Source organism: Mauremys mutica, chromosome 2 (assembly GCF_020497125.1).
Source record: "Mauremys mutica isolate MM-2020 ecotype Southern chromosome 2, ASM2049712v1, whole genome shotgun sequence".
NCBI lineage: Eukaryota > Metazoa > Chordata > Testudines > Geoemydidae > Mauremys > Mauremys mutica.
The window spans coordinates 40,337,386-40,356,160 of NC_059073.1; the positions used below are offsets into that span (position 1 = coordinate 40,337,386).

The 18,775-nt window shown below is 39.5% G+C and overlaps 1 protein-coding gene across 3 annotated transcripts in view; it reads left to right on the forward strand.

Annotated features, from left to right (window-relative positions):
• Positions 1-18,775, forward strand: part of YWHAZ (tyrosine 3-monooxygenase/tryptophan 5-monooxygenase activation protein zeta) — a 30,981-nt gene that overhangs the window by 3,845 nt on the left and 8,361 nt on the right. For all 3 annotated transcript variants that reach the window (XM_045005394.1, XM_045005395.1, XM_045005396.1), the window contains exon 2: positions 706-1,009. In XM_045005394.1, coding sequence (XP_044861329.1) covers positions 716-1,009 — 294 coding nt within the window. In that variant the 5' untranslated portion in view covers positions 706-715. The remainder of the gene's footprint in view (positions 1-705; positions 1,010-18,775) is intronic.

An 18,775-nucleotide genomic window follows, 5' to 3' on the forward strand; every position in this document is an offset into this window, starting at 1 on the left:
TGGCCAGGACCCCAGCCAGCAGCCGCGTGCCAGGCAAAATTGGCTCGCGTGCCGTAGGTTGCCAACCCCTGGCCTAAGCTGTGATACCAACCTCTGGGTAGTAAGTATCTGAACGTTAAAAACTACTTCTGGCTGCTGCAGAGTTATTTTTCTTCATTCTAGAGCCTAAATTCTTGAGGGAGTTGGGAGTTTTGTGCTACTAGAAGTTGTTTGGTTTTTTTGTTTTTTAATTTCTTTTTCATTTATTTTTTGGGCCGGTCCTCCTCTGTACTGTTTAATGGTCAGCCACTGACACTACTTCCAGTTTGTTCTCTAATCATCAGAATAACAAAACTGATAAACTTAATGATGCTGATGCTGCTTGGAAATAGTCTGAACAAAACTCTGAGCAGTGGCAAGAGGCACTTGAATTGTGTACATACTTGGGACAGCACAGAAATGGTGCACCTTCGAAGTGTTATGTGATCTCTGAAATAAAAGATTAGAAGTGCTAATTAAGTAAAGGTTTGAATTTATAGAAACGTCATGGCTTGAAGACTTTTAAGTCACTGGTTTTATAAATGTCCAAGCATTGAGAGCCATAGTTGCATAACTGACAAGCTAGAATATTTATATATTTTAAAAAAGACTCATGTTCTACATATGAGGCTAATTTGCCCTTGATGAATATTGTTTGAATAATGCCTTCCTATTTTCCCTCTTCAGAAAAATCAGCATGGATAAAAATGAGCTGGTGCAAAAGGCCAAACTGGCTGAGCAGGCTGAGAGATATGATGACATGGCAGGCTGCATGAAGTCTGTGACTGAGCAAGGAGCTGAGTTGTCCAATGAGGAGAGGAATCTTCTCTCTGTTGCTTACAAAAATGTCGTAGGAGCCCGTAGGTCATCTTGGAGAGTCGTCTCGAGTATTGAACAAAAGACGGAAGGTGCTGAGAAAAAACAGCAGATGGCCCGAGAATACAGAGAGAAAATTGAGACAGAGCTAAGAGACATCTGCAATGATGTGCTGGTGAGAGATAATAAAACTGTATTTAATCTGTGTTTTCTTAATATTGCAGAGTAAATAGTTTTGGCCTTGTTAAACTACTATTTTTCACTCCCTTGCTAAAAACGGGCATTATATGCAAAGCATCCAAAATCTCCCCCTACCACCACTTCTGAAAAACAAAATTAGGTAACTGAGTGACTTCTCTTCCTTAAATACATAATTCCAAAACTTGTATTAGTCCTTGTTGGCATCAACTCTAACATTTTTGCAAACTTGTTGAAACTCTTTATTGTACATAGACTTTATATTCCATTGATCTCTTGATTATACACGTGTTTGTATATAAGCAAAAATATTGGCACAATACTTATCTATGAATGAACTAATTAAGGGGCTTTGAACCTGGTTTCTTTCAAAGAAATATTTTTTTTCACATAATCCAGATACAAAAGTATCTGGAATCTTCAGTATACTGTACTGTTTGTATGAGGTTGTAATTCTCACTATGGAAATTGTGCCCCTCCCTGGGTAAGATGATGTAATGTTAGTTATGACTCAGCCATGCAGAAAACTGTCTGCACAAGGAGGCAGTAGCAAAGCTACTGATCCCCTCTTCAAGTTACAGCTTTTAGTGATAAAAAGCTAGAACAAAGAAGATGGTCTCTAGAATTAGGCTACTTTTAAGGCTTGCAGTTTAGAATAAGACTTGTTAACATAAGGGCTGAATGTTAAAGTTTCTAATTATGATAATTCAGGTGCCAGAAACACTTTTTGAAAAATTTAGGTAACTAGATATTTCAAACTCTACAATAATACACACATACTAGTATTCAATGAACTCATTGCTAGTGATTCCTTTTGCATGTGTGCTGTGGTAGAAATCCTATTGCTGGTGGTAACAGCTACAGTAAATCGAGGACTGAAATTTTGTGATATAAGAATTCAGGTTAGGTACATCTCCATATATGTATGTATTTATCTCATAGAACTGGAAGGGACCCTGAAAGGTCACTGAGTCCAGCCCCTTGCCTTCACTAGCAGGACCAAGTACTGATTTTTGTACTAGATCCCTAAGTGGCCCCCTCAAGGATTGAACTCACAACCCTGGGTTTATCAGGCCAATGTGCACACCACTGAGCTATCCCTCTCCCTCAGTGTTGTAAAATCAGCAAGATATATGCAGGTGTTGATTAAAATGGTGCGCACACTTTAGCTGAACCCTTATTTTAAACTTCTGTTAAGGTCACTGACACCTTAAATCTTGCCTGGTGGATAGTCACTAGATAAAATGTGATGTGATCATCCCTTAGAATGAAGTGAAATGTATGGAATACAACTTCTCCAAAGATGTAGAAGAGAATATGGCAATTTCAGCATCATCCTGACAGTCTAGTTCTATTTAGGGTCTATCTTCCTTGGTGATTGGCACACTAGAAGTACCCATGCAGACAGGGCTGTAATGTGTCTTAATATTAATATAAGGATAACTTTAAAGTGCCTATGGAACTGCCTAGCTTAGACAGATGTAAAACTATTAAAACAACTTTCTCAATGTGAAGTGTGCTTCAATCTGATTAAGGACTAATACCCAGAGCTGCTAATTCCTAATTTTATTTCAGTAGGTCTCATATTGGTGGGAGAGAACAGGATTTTTGAAAGGGACACTGCTTGTGCAGACTTAACACAAAACTCAGCCTTGTAAACTAGATTCATAAAGCTTTAAGGCCAACAGCTTCATAAAATATTTCTTAATTCTGCTGAAAGATTTATTGCAGACAGCAGTGTTTGCAATCAAGTGCTGAAATATTTTTTTTCTCAAGTATGAAAAACAGATTCTGAAACAAGGTTTTCATTGTTCCTGCTAAAAAATAAAGCAGGAAACTAAAATATTAAACTATCTCAACATGTTTTAATCTAAAGTATCTGTATGTGGAAAAATAAGCGCATACAAAAAAAAGCCTGTCCTTATCCTTCAGATTTCAGAAGAGACTTTAAATTGTTTGCTGTATTTGGTGATCAGAAATATAAATTATCTGTTTTGATCATTACTACTCAGCATACTTAACTGACTTCAGCCAGCTAAAATCTTACTCATCTGGGTGTGGCCAGTCCAGTTATTCTTAATCAAAACTAAACCTGTTTGGACTAAGCTACCACCCAGAAGAAACAATGCCCCGGGCAGTGACCTTTTTTAAGAAAATTGCTCTTCTAAATGCTAGGTTTAGAGAAAAAAAAAAGTTTATTACTATATTACGTATCCAAGTGACTGGTTTTAAAAATGCTTTCAATGGTGCAACCTAATTATCAAGGTTAAAATTTTAGGTAAAGAGCTAACATTTATAGCTAAACTCACTCTTCTTTCTTGACTGAGATGTCCCAGATCAACTCATTAATTAAACTAGTATATACGAAGAAGTTTCTGTACCAGATTCAATGACGTGAGATGGGCAAACAGTAAAATCCAGCCCACATTCATTTTAGCCCATGTTACTAGGTGAGTGACTCACCTACAACAGCATATTTTAGTATCATACTCTACATAGGGATTTGCATGATATTACTATCTGAGTGAAAATGAAAAGAGACTTACTGTAATTACAAGTTTTTGTAGTTGGACTCTATACTAGCCCACAACTATTCACATAGCAAACTAAATAACTTCAGAGACAAATGAGACTGACCAGAGAGCATAGTTATTGACTCTGCTTTTATATAGACAACTGGATCTTAAATGTGGATAACAAAGTTCCATTTATACAGTTCATGGCCCTTACAAAGTTCCATGCAAAAACTACTCAGGCTCCCTATGTTTCCCTAACAAGCTCCATTTAAATTAATGTATTTGCTTTTTCTTTCGCACTCTACTTGGTCATTAAATAAATGAATTTTTTAAACTGCTGCTCTCCCTCAGTATTTGCAGGGTCATTCAGGTAACACTGCAAGGTATGAAATATTGCACCACAATTCACTGTGGAAGTAATAATCTGTCTGGGGATTGGTCCTGCTTTGAGCAGGGGGTTGGACTGGATGACCTCCAGAGGTCCCTTCCAACCCTGACATTCTATGATTATATGTTTTAATTGATGTCCTAATTGCTAAATTGATAGATTAGGAAAGCAGGGGGAGGAAGCCCTTTAGGCTAATGTATTTGTGACATTACCAGAATGTGGCAGTTTCTTCTGCTGGAGCTTTATGATGCTATGTTTGTAATTTGCTGGGAACCTATAAAAGTGGTAGATGAAAATAAATAGCATGAACACAGTCTATTTGTTGGGGCACTGCGTTGGGATTTGGGACACCTGGGTTCTGTTCCCAGCTCTGCTGCTGACCTGCTGTGACCCTGGTATTGCCAGAGTTCCATTTAAACTGGAATTATTCTGAAATGGAAGTGTGGTAAAATGGTCATGGAATACTTTCTAAAGGATTTGATGCTTCATAGTATGTGTACAGGCATTGTCAAAACACTTAACAGGTGTAAGGCAATGCAGGGCTTCAGACAAGCACTGGCCTATGCCAATTGCTAGGTGCTCACTTAAAACATGAGCAATAGCTGACAATTTACAATGGAAAGTAGTACTGGGGGATGCATATTTTGTAGATTCTATAGGCCTAGCACATTGCACACACTAGGGGCTCCTTGAATTCCTCCATTGCCCTCTTAAGATCCTTTTGTGCCACCTTCCCTGCTTTTCTGCTTCGGGGAGTCCCTGCAACTCTTCCATGCTTGGGTCTGTGCTCTCCATTCCCCCTGCACCTCCCTCCCCAGGCTCTGTTTTCCCTTTCCCAATCCTTCGCTGACTACAGGTCACTGTTTCCATGCCGCCTACCTCTTTTCCTCTTCTGGGTCCTTGATTTCCCTCATCACCACTCCCACATCTCTTCCCTTGTATATCCCTCCTTTCGTCCACTCACAAGAGTTTTCTCCTACAAAACCTCCCTGTAAGACTTTGTCTGGCCTCTCACAGAAATATCTTCGCCACACAGCAAGTTAAATTGCTGCCTCTGATATGTGTAGGCAGTACCAGGAAGCCTGATTATTCTCTGAATCGGATGTCTGTGGTATTTCGGTTTACATCAAAATCAATAGAGTTGTCTTTTGATGCCTAGAACACTCCCTGAAATTTTGGAATTGATCAATGCGATGTTCCAAAGTTACTGTTAGACAGAAAAATGCAGTTGAGTTTAGGGCCTTGTTTTGCTCAGCCAAAAAATCCAGGGACAAGTGGTCTGTCCTTGAATGAGGTAATGAGGCCTTCTTCCTCACTGTGTCTAATACAGTGCTTCTTACTAATTTCAGAGTTAAAGGTTTACAGTGGTACTTTTTCATGGAAGTGCATCTACTTACACTTGCTATAAGTACTCACTGCAACCTAAAGCTGGTTAGTAACAGAACTGAAGGAAGAGGGCAGAATTTAATCATCCACCTGTATTTTTTGGCATACAGTTCTCTGAAGTGCATATATAAAAAAACAAAATGTTATGTATTTGTGAAGGAGCATAAGTAGCTTCAGAACAGACCCAAGTGACTGCTTGTTCGCAAAAAGTGCTGCAGCAGGGATGTTTGTTGCCTTAGTTCTGAGGATTATCCATTCTGAAACACTATTTCATATTCCACCGATAAAGATATATATGTGTAAGTGGTTAATATGCTATCACCTATTCATATTTACCACATTCCATCTGTACTTAATCATATTTCTGCATCATCTGTTAATGAGTAACATTAGCAAAAGTAACACCCCCTAGTTGGCTTTTCTAGGGAGTGAGTTGCCACGGAATGCTTTTGCAGAGGGACATACATGACTATATTTTCATTGTATATGTTCTATCCCACTTTTAGTGTCCTACTTCCAGCCCATGGTGCCTACTAATTTTTCTGGCATGTTGACTGGTGGGCTGTAATGGTGTAATAACAGTGAAGCAGTTGGTTGAGTTCAGTGGATTTTTCATCAGCTGCATTGCTTAACTCTTGTGATACAGTGTAATTCACTATACTGTTAAAGACTTGTTGGAAAAGATATTCAGTACTTCCATGGAAGTACTATCACTGCATGTAATTCTAGGCCATTTAGCATCTTTTCTAAATGTAGACTTGATATTTAGTCTCCCTGTCAGTTCAGATTTTTTTGTCCTGTATTCAGAACTTTTTGGAGTATACAGCAGGAGTTTAGCCAAAACTTGTATCAAGAACTTGATTTGAATTTTCAAAGGCATCTAAAGAGTGTTATGTGCTCTAATTATTAAAATTCAGTGGGAGTTGAATGCCTAGTCCCCTTAGGCTCTCTTGAAAAATCTTAGTCATTAGCAGTCGTTTCTCGGTCTCATGGCTAAGATCAAGTGTAAGTAGTCTCTTGGCCTATCCAAGGCCGTGATCAAGTGTCTTGATGTTTCTGGTCTTTTGGCCTCGAAATGAAAACCTTGTCTGTGTCTCTGGGACCTTGAGGTGAAAATATTATCTAAGTTATATCTATTTTCCTGTTTTAGAACCATTAGTTTAGACTATTATATGCTAAAGAATTTTAAAAATTCTAAATTCATGAATTAAATTGTTAAACTTTTGGATTTACAAGTGATGCATTGGAGGTAACCAGTATATTCCAGAGAGATTACTAGCTATAGTTCAATTTTTAGTTTTCCATTAAGACTCTAAATGAAGTCTCCTCTTGATTTAACTGTCTACAACCAGTCTTTCCATTAGGCTTCAGTGTATAGTTGTCAAAGTATTGAATAGGAGGCAGGTGCAAACTCCCTGAGTCTTCTGACTTCACACTGTTAATTTGTGAGAATTACTTCCTGGTTGTAGCTGTACCTATCTGAACTCTTTTCCCTGTCACAAAGGTGTAGGAACTTGCTACGGGCTTGTATGCACTTAAATTTTATAGCGCTCTAACTTGCTGGCTCAGGGGTGTGAAAAATCACCTCCATGAGCACAGCAAGTCTGAGCGCTTTAAAGCACTAGTGTAGACAGGCTCCAAGCGCTGGGAGCTAATGCCCTCGTGGAGGTGGATTACCAGGAGCACTGAGAGCACTCCTAGTGCTCGTGCACGACCACACTTGCACTTCAAAGTGCTGCACTTTGAGGTTTCCAGTGTAGACATACCCTAAAATAACAAGAGTTTTCCTTTAATTCTCTAACAAAAGTTTTTTAGTCAAACTATTAATATGCTGCTAACAGTTCCAATATCACAAAGTGGAACTGAAACTCCATGTCAGTCATGGGTAGCTTTGAGTTTGAGATGGACTGCTAGCTACCCAGATCAATTTGGTGTAATATAAATCAGAATGACTACATTTGATTTGTCTATTAATTCTTCTGCAAATGTATGAAACTTTGGTTCACTAACAGGATAGCAAAGTGTCTGGATTCCCACACAGTTAAGATACGTGTCTCATTCTTAACAATAAAGCTGTATGGACAAAGGAAAGGACAACTGTCAATATTGTGTGTTCTGGCCTTGATCTAGCTAGATGTATTTGTTGCACCAATCACCATAGTGGCTAAGTGCTAGCAGGAACATTAAAAAAGCCAGTACAAGTTTCATGGAACAGTCAGTATTTGGAAGCGAGAGCACACCTTTCTGATAGCCATTCGTTTTTCCCTCTTTAATTCCAACCTGACTTTAATGTCTAGCTTGAATAGCAAGAACTACACAGTGCTTGGGACTATATGAAGGCATCCAAACAAATCTTTTCTTTAACTTTTGCAAGAACTTAAAAATGAACTTGCCAGTAACAAGTAGGAAACTGACAGCAGCAAAATAAAAATGACACACATTTGGTCAGTTGCCTAATACTAAGACTGTCTTTTTCCCTCTGACCCCCTGCCCAGAGAGGATGGGAAGGGTGCTTCTGCTGTTGCTTGTAGCTTTCAATGGATTGTTGATTAAATTATTTTAATAAAGTTGCCTTACTAATAATCCTTTATTCGTTCCTCCAGGCCACACTACCTCTAGTAACCAGTTTTGATTAAGCTCAGATAAATGTCTATTTGAACAGCATATCTTAGGTGTGCCTCAGAACTAGATCTCTTTACTTGCCACACATGTTTATGTATCTGGCTTAGGCTGGACTGAACCATATTAATTCATGGTTTTTACCATTGGTGAAACTCCCCTCTATGAGTAAGTCCTGATAAAACTGGTGTTTGGCTAACTTGTTATAATTACTAGTCTGAAAAGGGTGGAAGTGTTTTACTCTAATAGTAAAGGACAGGGTAGCCTAAAGCTCTTGACAGAACTCTTGTAATCAAGAGCATCTGAAGAGGCTTCTCCCTAGAAGCTTCCTGTAGCAAGGTAATGCTAAGTACATAGTATCCATGTGATCCTCAAACTAGGAGAAAACTGACATCTTAAAGATTCCTTTTTATTGGCAATAGTTTCAACTTTTGAGATAGCATTAAATGATTTTATTAATCAAGCTGCCACTGATTTGCATTTATCAAATTATACCAATTGTGTAAATTGTTTTCTCTCTCTCATGATGCAGAGGGAGAAAGACAAATGTATGGGAAGAAGCCAGAAAACTTGTATTTTGTAAGTGATGGCTTTCGTACTCCACAGACATAACTGACATTTAATAGTTGTGGGATGGAAAACAGTCATAAAACTACAAATCCAGTGTATATTGCAGAAGAAAATATCTAAGTTTATCATAAAATCTGATCAAGGTGAGACCCTGAAAAAGTAGATGTACAGTCCTAAAATGGGAGATCACTTGGACAGCTATAGTCCTGCACTGTTGGCATGCTCATAAGTTTAGATTTAATATAAAATTCCATTTGGAACACAGACTAGATTGAGATCTTTTCTCCTTGTGCTGTTTGTGCACAGAAAAATAACTCAACTCAGATTGTCTAACATATGTTCTTTCCCAAGTTCATTGGTGGGGAGAAAAACCTCTTAAGCAGCGCATTTGAAACATCACATCCATAATGCTGTAAAATATAACTTGCACTAAGCTGCAAGGCAGTTAGTGGCACCCTTGCCTATTGTAGAATGCCGAGTTGCTATTGCTTTCAGAGGAGTCCAGTTTTCAGGCAGATTGGATAATGTTGCACTTGATCTTATGCATGGCCAGTTATTGATGTACACTGCCTACATGAAGGGAAAGCACTTATTAAAAAAGTACATTTTGCAACATAAATAACACTGGAAATTGGGGAAGTGTCTTACAGCTCTGAACTGTAATCTCTCAAAACTACATAAGTAAATTTAAATGAGACCAAAATGTGCTACATCTTATAAAAGATTTGATGGACTGTCACTGATTTGCAGTGTAGAAGGGCAAATGGAGAGCCACTAATCGCCCATCAACCGGCCACCCTTATTTTTTCTATCTGTTGTGTTTCTTGCTCTTTTTCCTGTCTCTCTTTATGTTCCTTTCTTACTCCAGTCCCTACTATTCTGACTTAAAGAAACACGACACTTCTTTGTAGTAGATGATATCTTGCATATGGAATTAATATGACGACAAGAGTCTACCATCAAGTGTGGTAGTTTTACTTGTATCCCTTTTTAGACTAAAAGCATTTTTAGGCAGGCACTCTTCCTGTTACAGTACCGCTTATAACAGGGCCCTGATCCTGATTGGGGCTTAAGTGCTACTGCAACTTAGATAATACTGAAATAATCTTGGCAGTTTCTACAAAATATAGCCAGTTTTAAGTACCAGTGTTTGATGCTATACAAGACACAGATCTGATTGCCTGCCTGCAGAAGTTTATAATACAGAATCAAATAAGACTCAGAAGGTGGTAATAGAGCACTTGTTTATATAAAGGAAAAGTGTGGTAATGTCTGTAGGCCTTATTGAAATGGGTTTTCAAGAGGGCTTTAATTGAAGATGAGACCGCAGTGTCCTGGGATAGGGAGGTCCATTTCAGAAATAGGTTGCATAAAAGACAAGTCTGGTAAGACTTAATCAGTAAAATGCAGTAAATTATCCTCCGATACTTTTAATCCCTTTCATTCCCTAGCAAAAATAATTTTGAATATAACATTATAAAATAAGTAAGTTTGGTATTAATGTTAAAAAATTGCATTGATCTTGCTATAAACTAACATGACACTGATATGAGTTCTTAAACTAGCTTTTTTATTTTCAGTCCAACACATTTACAGATGCAGGCCTTCAAATTTTTGGTCCTAAAGTTTGATGTCTTTCCAACATAAGGTCTGAGTTTTATTTTAGTACTTCTAGGAAACCTTTCATAAGTAAGGATAAGTTCTTTCAGGGTGGATTTGATTTAAATCACTAGTCAGGAAGACTCGATTTAATCATGGATTTCTGCATAAAAGTGCATTCTTGTTGGTTGTTATAACCTTAATACATATTCTTCACAACTTGGAGATAGAGGTAGGTGTCATTTTTTAGAAGGTATACTCTATGCATTTGTGATTTATTTTGAAAACTTTTCAGATTAGTTTTACAGCTATATCAGAAAATGAATGATTGGTTATTTAATTTACCAAAGGTAACTGAAGCAGATATTTATGAAGTCATTGGGAGGTAAACAATTTCCAATTCAACAGGTTAATCATTAATATTTGGAGGATTTTCTTGCCATTCTGTATTAGGAGAAGAACCTCACCAGACAGACATTTACGTTGTTTTATTTAACTAAAACAACAACGTGTTATAGTCTGGATTTTTTTCTTCAATAGCAAACATATACTATTTTAACAAAACAAGCATTTGAATTTAGTTAAACATTCAAATTTTTTAAAATCAGGTTTGTTTTTGTTAAAATTGTTTTTAATTAAAATAGTTTAAACGAAATATTTAAAAAAAAATCTACTGTGTCAGCCAGGTCAACATGAGAAACTTAAAATACTGGCTTCTGCAGGTAACTCAGTCGTCTTCACCTTCATTTTCCTGTTTGTTCATAATCTGGAAAAGAAAAACAAGCTTTCCTGCTTTTTCAGGTCTCAAGCGATTTCTCAATTTTGAATGAATTAGTCCAAAGGAAGAAAATATTCTTTCTTATACCGGCAGAAGAAGCTACTGTTAAAAGTGACAGAGTCCTGTGGCACCTTATAGATTAACAGACGTATTGGAGCATGAGCTTTCGTGGGTGAATACCCACTTCTTCGGATGCATGACGAAGTGGGTATTCACCCATGAAAGCTCAGGCTCCAATACGTCTGTTAGTCTATAAGGTGCCACTGGACTCTTTGCTGCTTTTACAGATCCAGACTAACACGGCTACCCCTCTGATACTTGTTAAAAGTGAGATGATCACTTCAACAGTCTCTGAATCCAAGTGCTTAAGCTTTCTTTAAAACATCATCAGCAAACATATTTCTTGAATGGTTCACCCTTAGCTCTGAAGTTTATTATAGTTGGCATTATGGAGGGATGATTGCTGGATGTCCATGTCATAGTCAACTCCTCTTCAGCAGTTAAGGTTTGACCGAGTATTGAGAATATTTGCAAGAAAATGAGCTGGAGATAGTGCTTGTTCCATTTGTTTATTAATGCCTGTAATTTAACTCTGTCATTGCATATTTCTCTTTTTAAGATCTCACTCAGTTCCTTCCAAATTTCAACAGCATCAGCAATAAAACAGCTATTTCCCAGCATTTTGTTCAAGGCTACAGAAATAGGCTTCAGGGTACTCAGCATGTGTTCAACATTTCTCTTAGGCCCAGTGTTGAGAACTTTGGCTGTGACCGGGCCATCTATTTTTTTTTCACAATTTTGTTCACAAACTGTCATCAGATTTGGCCAGGGCTTGATATAGTGCTCAAAACAGCCCACTATAATAATAATAATCACATGTCTTGTGGGAGAGTTAGCTTGGTTCCTCCCACTTTTTTCAGAGCAGCTGCTGCAAAATGGTTGTTACGGACGTATTTTGCAATTTCAACATTAGCCTTTATTTGTGGAACACTGAAGCCTTTGGCTAGGAGGTGCATCAAATGAGCACTGCGACTGTATGTTCTTAGCTTGGGACTCACTTCACTCTCTTCTAAATTTCTTCTCAGCTTGGATACATTTGCAGCATTGTCTGTGACCAAGCTGTGTACTAGACATTTGCATTTTTTTTCACAGTTTGTTATAGCTTTTACTTCTGCTACTTGTAAATATTCTGCTGTGTGTGCATTTCCTGATGTATCAATTGTTCCCTTCTTCCGTTTTCACACAAGCACGTACAACAGGATCATTGTGGACATTGCTCCACCCATCAAGACTCAGGTTAACAATTTTACCCTCTAGACCTTTTGCACACTGCTCAATTTCTCTTTCAAATGCTTTATCAAGCAATTCACCTGCGATATCTGCTCTGTTGGGTGCACTGTATCCTGGTCTTAATGACTGAACCATGTTAATGAAGTGTGGGTTTTCAATCATACGAAAAGGCGAGTTTGTTGCATAAACAAACCAGGCATTTTTTCATCAATTACCTCTTTTTGTAATCTGCTGGTTCTTATCTGTGGTTGTTTCTAGATGATGGAGATTTTTTTTTTCTTTTTGCTACAGGTGATAACTGTGGCTATCTGACATACATGATGTCACTGAGAAACTATCATTGGCAGATAACTCTGAAACTATAGAAAATGATGATCTTGGAGGTGGATAGTCTTCAGAATCCTGTATGTTGAGGATGGATTCTCCTAATTAAATAACTGCATTGACTTATTTTGTTTATTATTACCGTACTGCTCATTTAGTATTACTCATTGCATTCACTGACACTCAGTATTACTTTAAAGGTGAAATTGTAAAAGGAAGATCGGTCCTTTTCAGCTATTTATTTTTTATCACAACTGCATCTAAAATGATAGTACCATAGAGTAACAACTATATTTTTTGCTCAAACATGAGAATTCAAGAATAGTCTAGAAGGAAGACAGGCAGTCCTTAAGACAGAAGAATGAAATAAAAAAGTTTACCAACCTGAAGATGCTGCATGTTCAGACATGTTCCTTTCATCATTATCAATGCAGCTTCCTCCTGAGAAGGAACATTTCTCATGATGTCGTTTCATTCAGGCAACTGGGCCTTGCATTTCTTTGTTGCAGGTTTGCATTTTGCACGCATGTCTGTCTTATCCACAGGTAGTGGAACTTCATTCAAATATTCCTAAACTGGGTCTCTCTTATGGCCTGCTGCCACTATAGGTTTTCCCTTCTAGTGAGAGAATGGTATGGTAGATCTCAAATAAATGAAGGCTACACTCAGAAAGACCTCAAGACTTCTGGAATATGCTGCTCAAACAGTTTCACTTTGTTTCCACTGCCTGTCCCTCCCTTCCCACATTTTATCTCCAGACTTCTTCTCCTTGTCCAGATCTATTCCACCCCCAAGAATCTTCTATTCATTGAACTTTTAGAAATGTTGCACTTTTAGACAGAGGTAAGGGATTGACTCTGAGAACACAAATTTGCAGGGGGACAATAGGGTTGAGGTCTGTTATTTCTCACCTCTATATATTATAAATTTATTTTAGAACATTTTTTCAGTTAACAAGCATGTTATCTCTGGAGACACAAATCCACAGTTTGAGAACTGCAAAACTAAGCATCTCTGATGGTATCTTCTAGACTGAGCACTGAGTCCCATTGGGTAGATAGAAAGATTAACCTAAATAATCTATGGAGAAGCCCCTGAAACACCATAGATTGGGTCCCCAATCTATGAACTATTGGAACTCATTCACAAAACTTTTCTTAAACATTACATGAATATATTGTCTCATGCTATAGAATTAGAATTTATAATCCCTATTCCATGATGAGATATCTTTGAGCTATAATGTATCTTAATTAAAACTATCTTTAGATTGGATTTTTTTGATAAAATGCTTTGAGGAAAAAACCTGTTTAAATTAAAAAAAAAATCCATTTTTTTTTTAAATCATTGATTTTTATTCTTCCTGAGTTCTTATGTATTCTTTCTCTTAAATTAGATATATTGCTGTTAATGAGCAGCTGATATCTTTGGGACAAGTGAGCCCACTCCTAATGACCTGCCCTTGTTTGTCAGAAGGGAAATACTTTTAAATAGAACACTGTATTGCAGTAACCTTTCTCAGGTACAGTATTAATTATTCAGAATCCCCAGGTGGCAACGTTCACTTTTACTGAAAGCTTCATCAACAATTTCATCAGTGTACACACTTGGAACTAGAAGCAGCTGGCCTAAGTAGGACATTGGTTTAACATCTGTTGAATTAAGTAACCTGTTCCTACCAGGTTAGTTTCACCAAAAGATGTGAATGAACACACTTTTCTAGAAAGGTAGTTCAGGCACCAGATGCCAGCAAAGAACTATTTTAATCTCCATGGATTGCATTCCAGTCTTCAGTTGAAGTCCAGACCACAACTTCATAACTCCAGTATGTACACTGCCTACATGAAGGAAAAGCACTTACGTTGCAAAATGTAAGTTTTTTTTATTTAGTCATTTAAGAAGAACAGTAAGCATCTCTGGGATAAACTTCATGTTGCTGGACCACAGGAACAAATGCGTTAAATGGCTGTAGTCCCTCAGGGGAAAGAACATATCTGCTACATTTGTAAACCACCATGTAAACTTACAATGTGTAGATGTTTTAGTAGTGCAAATTGAATGTGCATATTTGCCTTGATCGTCTAACTAGCTGGTGGTTTCTCAACAGCTGGAATAGTGGAAAAATAAATCTCTTGCTTTGGTCACGTCTCAGAGTGGAACAATAAATATCTTTAAGATCACTAGTTCCAATCTAGCCTAAGCTAATAGGCAAAAAAGATGCAGTGACAGCGTGCCACTGCAGATTACTGGATATTACTCCTAACTATAACATGTGTTCTTGGCTGTTTCATCATAAGCCTAGAAGTAGATCAGGACTGAGATTCACTGGCAGATTAGTGAAGCTTGTGCTGAAGTTGTCTATATTGTATCTTTTTTAATCTCTGTCTTAAATTTGTGTGTGTGCGCGTGCGCTAATGAAACTCCCTGGGGTTGGGATAGAAATGTGCCAAGTTACCTCTTTAAGTGCTGGTCCCTATGTGTATTCCACATATGAGGTACCCACACATACCATGTGCCCAAGTCTGAAGATTTTGGCAAGCAGTGTCCATTGGCCTCACATGCATAGTAGATCTCCTTGCGTTTCTAAGTACAGGCATAAGAGGCAGTGCGGGTTGATGCCCGCTCAGTTCCTTCTTACCATCCCATGGCCTGACTGGGAATCCAGCGTCCTCTCCTGCTCCAGCCTTTCAGAAAATCCTGTAAATAAGATTTTAAATAGTTATTCTTTTACTGTAGTATAGTTAGTTTTTAGTATAGCTTGTGTAGTTTCCCCAGACTGGGTATAGTCCCTGACAGTGGGGAGGCAATGTCCAGAGTTCTGGGCTTCAAAAACTGTGTCTCCTGCCCTGTGTCCTTCTCCATCAGGGATGAACACCAATGTTGACTCTGCTGCCTGATGCATATTTCAACAAAGTGCAGCATTTGTTGCCTGTTTCCACTGAGAACTCTCAAAGTCCATTGGCTAAGCCTTAGAAAACACTTAGTGGAGAAGGCCATGAGGCGTGTCTCCGATTTGGGCCAGGCAGTACGTGTGCGCGCGCGCGCACACACCAAATACATCAGCCTCACCAACTGAGCAGTGCCCCTCTGAGCACATGCTTAAGAGTGGAGCCCTCAGTTTCTAAGCATAAAGACTTTTTTCTCCAGGGATTCCCGTGAAAGCAAGGGACACTTTCATGGGCACAAGGACAAACTCGGTTGAAAACCACCCATAAGAGAAGTGCTCCTTCCCTGAGCCCACTAAAGTCGGATGACCCCTTACTTGTAGACCCCAAGGAACATTCTGCCAAAAAAAAAAAACCCTGAGACTGGAAGAAGAAGCAGGTACCAAAGCGTAAGGTCCGTGATCCACTGGTCCTGTCAATGAATGTGGCCCCAGAATCTCCAGTACCAACTCATCCGCCCAAAGAAGACACCACGTCTAAAGATGCTCCTGTACCGTCAGTGCTGACCACCAAGACCCCCACACACTGGAGTGCAAAGAGATCTACGTGGTACTGGAGGATATCTTACTCCTTCTATCTGCAGTCTCCACTCTTCTCTGGTGCAGCCCTCTTGAAGGACATTACTAAACCAGAAGATAATACTTTGTTATCCAGGAATCATCTCAGAACCATCAGGCAGGAACAAACCCCAGTCATATGAGAAATTGGAAAGATTAGGTTGTTTCCTTGGAGACTGATAAGGACCATGTTAGAGGTCTACAGAATCAACAGTGGTGGAGCACCTGATTCTCTTCTCATAATAAAAGAACAAGGGGACATAAATGAAATTGAAGTGCAACACATTTAAAACAGATGGAAGGAAGTACTATCTGTACTTAAATGTGGAACTCACTGCCCCAAGATATTGAAGCCAAAGGATTAGCTGCTTACCCAGAATAAGCTCCATGGTTAAATTATTTAGCTAGGATAACTTATAAGGGATAAATGACCTTGCTTCAGTATGTGCTCGCCCATTAACTGCCAGGGGTTGGGGAGCAATGCATGACTCTCATGTTCAGGGTGTGTTGAGGGAATTATTACACCTTCTGAGGCATTTTATAATGGCCACTGTCCTGAACCAGAACTAAAGAATTTTCATACCAGAGTATTGTATCCCTTTTAGATAAACTGTGTGTTCAGTGGGCTGATGAGGTGTAATCTTGTACTTCTACCTAGCTCAGCCTTGAAAAAGGAATTCCTTTTATCTAAAGATACTCACCATGGACAAACAATATTTTGTATCATAGTAAGAGTATATGAGTAGATCTTGAGCCTGGGATGGTAAACTTTCATGGGTCTTGCAGTGCTAACCTAAAGAATGGTGCAATGTCTTCTGTTCTCTGCCTGCCTTTCATAAAACTCCTGGCTGCTAGACAAACTCTTTGCTGTGTCCTAAGAATAGCACTTTTAATTACAGAAGTATTTTGTGGCCACAAGATGAGATTCTGAAGGGGCGGTAGTTCACAATGTTGAGCAATTAACGTTGAGGCACTAAACAGAGAAAAACCTAGGCAAAAGGCATTGCTTTTGCAACTTAAATATTTATTAAACTGCTGTAACAGCCTTTCTTCATTGAGCAGACTGTTGTATATGTTAGTGAGCTGGCTCGTCTGTCAAATGCTTAAATTGCAAATTTTGTCATTGGCATTTTCGATAATCCTGGCAGAGCCTCTCCAGGCCTGTCATTATCCGAGCCTCATTAGTAGATTGGACAAGGTCTACTTCATGGTCATAATATGGTGGCATAGATCAACTGGCAAGAAACTCAATCGTTTTTTAAAAAGCTTTAGATATCTCATCTGTCCTGAGTCCTGTTGCTAACTTCTGTTTTACTAACACGTAACTTAAAATTCCCTCCCTTTGTTTCTGTGAAAGATCCACAGAAACAGGATACACTTACTATACAGACTACACCTCTACCCCGATAGAACGCTGTCCTTGGGTGCCAAAAAATCTTACCGCGTTATAGGTGAAACCGCGTTATATTGAACTTGCTTTGATCCGCCGGAGCGTGCAGCCCCACCCTCCAGGAGCGCTGCTTTACCGCGTTATAGCCGAATTTGTGTTATATTGGGTCGCGTTTTATTGGGGTAGAGGTGTATAAATAGTGACGCTTCCTAGACATTTGATAACACCGAAAGATTACTAAAATGGAGAATAGTTTTTCTAACCATAAATGCTACTTATGAACATTTTTTAGAAAATGATCAGTATGTTAAGTGGTCTTTAATATACTTCAAGGAAGGCTTCGCTCATGACAAGTACATTGGGCAGTACTTTGCCCATCCTACTTGATGGTAAGAAAGGCACTCAACTTCACCATTAGAGACATGGACAGACTTTTTAACCTTGTGCTGTTCCAGAGCGCTGGTAGCTAAATAACTTCTCTCATTAGCATAAGATTCTTTTTAAAAAAATAGTTTGAACAATATCCTCTCTTACTTGGGTAATTTTTTCATGATACAGGATTTTCATTTTCTGAGCAGCTGGCTGCGCTGCCAACATCTCAGCTGTAAAAGAGGCTTTCTTAATTAGTAATACTTTCTACAACCAGTGCAAATATGTCCCTTCACTTGGCAGCCGGCAAACAAAACTATTAAGCCAGGTCCGCACAACATGCGGCCCGCGGAGGCTCACTTTGCGGCCCGCGGGGGGGGGGGGGATTCTGAATCCCGTGCACACAGCGCTCTGCGGGCAGCCCAGAGCCCTTTGAATCCCGGCCACGGCTGGGATTTAAAGCGCTCAGGGCTCCCCACGGCTGCGGGCAGCCCAGAGCCCTTTGAATCCGGTCCGCAGCTCCAGCGGATGGGCTGGGGCTGGGATTTAAAGGGCTTGGGCTCCCCTCAGTGGCAGGAGCTCTGGGCCCTTTAAATCCCTGCCCCAGCCCCGCAAAGCTCGGGGTTCCCCCAGCCGCCGGAGCCCCGGGCCCTTTAATTTGCCCCTGAGGGCTCCCCATCACCGCCCCACCTCCAATCTTCCTTTTTGGCCCACAGCTGTTTTGGTGGGGCGGTGCTGGGGAAGGAAGGTTTGTTTCTGCAGGGCTGGGCGGTGCTGGGGAAGGAGGGTTTGTTTCTGCAGGGCTGGGCGGTGCTGGAGCGGGGTGTTTCGGCGGAGCCGGGAGGTGCTTGGGGGGCAAGGGGTGTTCCGCAGGGCCGGGGGGTTTTGGCCCTCAGCTGTTTTCTTTGGAGTAATGTGGCCCTCGCCGCTTTACGAGTTGTGCAGGCCTGTATTAAGCAATGGGTATTTTAATAGATTTAGAATTTCACCTGGAGCTGTGGCAGTGGAGATT